This window comes from Austrofundulus limnaeus, unplaced genomic scaffold (assembly GCF_001266775.1).
Source record: "Austrofundulus limnaeus strain Quisiro unplaced genomic scaffold, Austrofundulus_limnaeus-1.0 Scaffold108, whole genome shotgun sequence".
NCBI classification, from domain to species: Eukaryota; Metazoa; Chordata; class Actinopteri; order Cyprinodontiformes; family Rivulidae; genus Austrofundulus; species Austrofundulus limnaeus.
In genome coordinates this window covers 1,452,198-1,456,800 of record NW_013952510.1, presented here as the reverse complement: position 1 = coordinate 1,456,800, position 4,603 = coordinate 1,452,198, and the positions used below count along the sequence as shown (strand labels likewise).

General features: G+C 39.0%; 1 protein-coding gene across 1 annotated transcript in view; it reads right to left on the bottom strand.

The window, feature by feature from the left end:
• Window positions 1-4,603, bottom strand: part of LOC106521423 (protocadherin-15) — a gene marked incomplete in the record, with an annotated part of 194,164 nt that overhangs the window by 37,866 nt on the left and 151,695 nt on the right. Inside the window, 1 exon segment of the mRNA XM_014013980.1 lies at window positions 1,562-1,702. Within this exon segment, the coding sequence (XP_013869434.1) occupies window positions 1,562-1,702 (141 nt within the window).

The window sequence follows — 4,603 nt, the reverse complement described above, 5'->3', positions numbered from 1 at the left end:
AGCCCTAAATCTTTATCTAAATTCACAGATTTGTTTTTGGGCTAAAGTTTACTAAACTCTTACTATGCATTTCTTTTATTGTCTCTGTAACTGTATCATTTTGTATCCAATCAATTAAACACAAGAGGCTCCGAAATATAAACATTAGGGTTTTAAAATTTCTCAAAAACATGATGCTTTTTTTTTTTAAATCATAATATTTGGGTCAACTTCTTTTAGATGTGATCAAAGTGCTTTTCCACTTTTCATTGCAAGAAATCATTAAAAAAACAGTTAAATATAATTTTACAACATGTTCCCCAAAGACGTGCCTATTTAAATTGGATTAGTATGCTCGAGTGTGACCAATACCAATTGTTTAAAAACTAGTTAAAATGTCCCACTTAATCAGCCAAATGATCAGTTCATCTACCTCTAGTTGTAGAATTTAAGGCAAGCAATTTAATGAAGTGCATGTGTTACTCTGCATTTATTGTTTGTCTCAGGCATGATCCAAAATTTGCTCACAGTAGGGGACATTTTGTTTGACTTATTTGGAGCAAACCAGTTAAGATTAGTCCCCTGAGCAACATCTCCACAGGAGACTGAAGTCCTTGTTGTGTTAATTAAAGCCCAATCAAAAGATGAAATTAGCACGGCGCAAAGGCTCATTGAAGAACGCACCTGAGGACAGCCTGTTTTTGGAACTAATAAACAACTGCAGTATTTTTTTGCACCCTGAACAGAGATTTAGATGAGCTTGAAGACACCTTTATGGACACAAAAGCTGCAGCGAAGCAGGTAAAATCAGAACGTGATTGTCAAATTGATGTTTAATGACCCAGTTTATCTGATGGACGCACAAAGTAAAAAATCCAGAAGCAAAGCAAAGTCATGACACGTCAGATAAATCTCCTGCCATAATACTGTCTGAACATAAGAGCAGCTTCAGAGCCAAGGTTTACAGTAAAACAGATCAATATGATTGATTAGAAATTACATTTTCTGATGCTCCACAGTTTATTAAAAGACTCTCAGCTGCATGATTAAATCTAATGCACTGAAGACCTCACAGAGAAGTGAATTAATATTTGTGCACGAGGTTAATCAACACAACTTTCCCTGTCTATCATAAACAAGATTAAMTTTGACTTTTTCTCTAAAGGATTTCAAACTGGAGCAGAACAAACAAAAAATAAATAAATAAAAAATAAAATAAATGCATGCAACGCTCCAACTCCAAAGTAATTGAACCCATTGGCACCTTCAGGAGCATGTGGTTCCTAGTAACTTCTAGGCTGATGTACGTACAAAAAATACATAATTTGTGCACAATTGTGTGACACAAAAACATGTACAAACAAATATTTTATTTAGGAAGACCAAATTAGTTTTTGTCAATTATAATTGCAATTTCTGCCACTATATGTCGCTATCAATTATCCGAGMTGTCAACAACAAAAACTACAAGCGTTTCAAGTAACTCAACCCATAGCACATCAATATCCCCTTTTCTTTAGTCCTTGTAAAGTTCGGAAAGCCTTTCTTCTTATATATGAGTGCCTTCTGGGTGCATACTTACACTGAACTTTAGGTTAGGTTTCTCATTCAGGTTTACTCTGGTAACCACATGCCCCATCTTCTCATCAACTTCAAATATACTGGCAGAGTATGGATATGCCTCCTGGTCCACCTTGTAGTGAACGATCCCTGCTGGGGTACCCTGTGAAGGAGAAAATGGTAAATCAGACCAAGCTTTTAGATCTAGATGAAGGCTGGAGTCTAAATTTTCTCTTTTATGTTATTTGGAAAAGTGCCACTTATACGGAGGTTATGGCCAGTGGTTTGACAGTGAAATATAGTGTAATATTAAATGTACAATAACTTTGACAGGATTTAATATTTGATGCACTTTTTGGACCAAAATGTGACACAAAACCCATACATYTAAACACTGATGGAGCCAAAACACACACATAACCTCTTTAAACACATAATAGCAAAAATTTGAGTTATGAGTCAACCTCTTAAGTGTGTTGCTGGTAATGAGCACCATCAGTTAGTAAGAGTAACTCGACACAAAAATGGCAAAAAACACCTGTGTTGGTGAATACTGCAATTTCTCAGCAGGCTTTAAAGAGTGAGACTCAAGAGTGGAAAAAAAACCTTTCGTTTCAGAGAAGGAAGCATTTATCAGCTGCYGTTTATAGCTATTTTTAAGTCTTTGTTTGAAGAACTGCGGGCAATTCAAACATAGTGGTTTTACAATGCATTGTGCACTAAAAGCTGGCATGATTTTGTCCAAAAAATAAAATAAATATGTGTAGAGGGAGAAGAGGAACTTACCTTTAATAGTTCTTTTTTATCAACACTGAGCAGCTTATGTGACTGGAATGTTTTATGAATGTTACAAGGTTTGCTCAGAAAGTCTTTGGCAGGTTTAAATGAAAACTTTCCCAGAAGGAAAGTGATTTTTGGGATTATAAATCCCATCACTAGCARCAGATCAACTTAAAAGAGGCTTATGTTTTAGCATTGGTAAATTAGGCTTTTATCAGGAAATGTTTCATAGCCAAAAAGACTAAAAAGAGATGGATGTAAATCCAAACCTTCCTGCCAAACATGAAAACCTRCAAACCAAGATGTCTTTGTTCCATACTTTACCACATAAAGCAAATATTGTGCAAAAGTAAAAAGCTAAATTTCATAAAACTTTGTGGAGAGTCGCAGCGCAAAGAATGAACAAATTTTATTGTGATATAGGTCCAAATCAGTAAATAATAAAAACCAAAATTTAAAATACATACAGTTCTGATAAACATAGTTATTATATTTATTTTTATTGTACAATGCCAATGAGGAAGCAGAGCCTGGGGACTCTGGGTCGGATTCCCTAATCTCTGGTGATGAGATCAGTGAAGGGGTTAAAAAGCTCCTGGTGGCAAGGCACCGGGGGGTGGATGTTATTCACCCGGAGTTCCTTAAGGCTCTGGATGTTGTGGTGTTGCGTTGGTTGACGCGACTCCAAAATATTGCATGGACATCGGGGGCAGTTCCCATTGATTGGTAGACTGGGGTAGTGGTCCCCATATTTAAAAAKGGGGACCGCAGAGTGTGTTCCAACTATAKGGGGATCACACTTCTGAACCTCCCTGTAAGRTCTATTCAGGGTTCCTGTGAGGGTCCATTGGACAGTTGAATCTCAGATTCAGGAAGAGYAGTGTGGTTTTCCTCCTGGTCGTGGAACAGCGGACCAGCTCTACACCCTCAGCAGAGTCCTGGAGGGTGCATGGGAGTTCGCTCAACCAGTCTACATGTGTTTTGTGGACTTGGAGAAGGTGTTCGACCGTGTCCCAAGCCCTTTGATACAGGCTGTTAGGTCTGTAAGTCGAGCTGTGTCTGCAGTGATGCGGGCGCTGTCCCGGTCTGTCGTGGTGAAGGGAGAGCTGAGCCAGAAGGCGAAGCTCTCAATTTACTGGTCCATCTACATTCCAGCCTTCATCTATGGTCACGAGCTTTGGGTAGTGACCGAAAGAACGAGATTGTGGATATGAAATTAAATAAATGAGTTTCCTCCATAGGGTGGCTGGGCTCTCCCTTAGAGATAGGGTGAGAAGCTCTGTCATCCAGGTGGGACTCAGAGTAGAGCCTCTGCTCCTCCACGTCGAGAGGAGCCAGTTGAGGTGGTTAGGGCATCTGGGTAGGATGCCTCCTGGAYGCCTCCCTGGTGAGGTGTTCTTGGCACATCCCACTGGGAGGAGACCCAGGGTAAGACCCAGGACACGCTGGAGGGACTATGTTTCTCAGTTGGCCTGGGAAAGCCTTGGGATTTCCCCAGACAAGCTGGCCCAAGTGGCTGGGGAGAGGGAAGTCTGGGTCTCTCTGTTAAGGCTGCTGCCCCCGTGACYCGACCCCGGATAAGAGGAAGAAAATGGACGGATGGATGCATGATGCCAGAGTTGATTATATTTTTGTCCATTTTTATTTATTCACATGAATCAGAGGATGGATTTTAATGTAACTCAAAGTAAACAGGATTTTCAATTCATTACTTTTTGACCTTAGCCAGAATCAAAACAGCTGTAATTCAAGGAATGTTAAGGTGTTTGTACAAAGAATTCATACTTTTCACACAAGTTCTAAGTTTGAAATTAAACAGAAAAATAAAAACAAAACAAAGGGGGTATAACAGTTAGGTCAAGTCACAGTCCAGTAAGTAACTTGGTATGTGGATCATGGTTCTGTACACTACTGTACAAAAAGAAAAATAAATAAATCCAAATTTTTATTGTATTTATTTAACTTTTAAACAGACAATAACTCTCCCAGAAGCACAGACAGAAAACTAAAACGGCCCTGGTGAAGAGGATCTCAGGCAACAGGTCATTACAAAAACATAAAATGAATAAAACAAAAAAACATATAYATCTATTTTTTCCCAGTCAAGTGGAACTAAACAGTGTCAAACAAAAAGTTGGATAAACTCTTGAAGTGAAAGCTAACTGTCTTTACATGGAAAACATGTCCAAAAGAAGTCCTGTGACAACTGCTTCTCTCTCTCTCTCTCTCTCTCTCTCTCTCTCTCTCTCTCTCTCTCTCTCTCTCTCTCTCTCTCTCTCTCTCT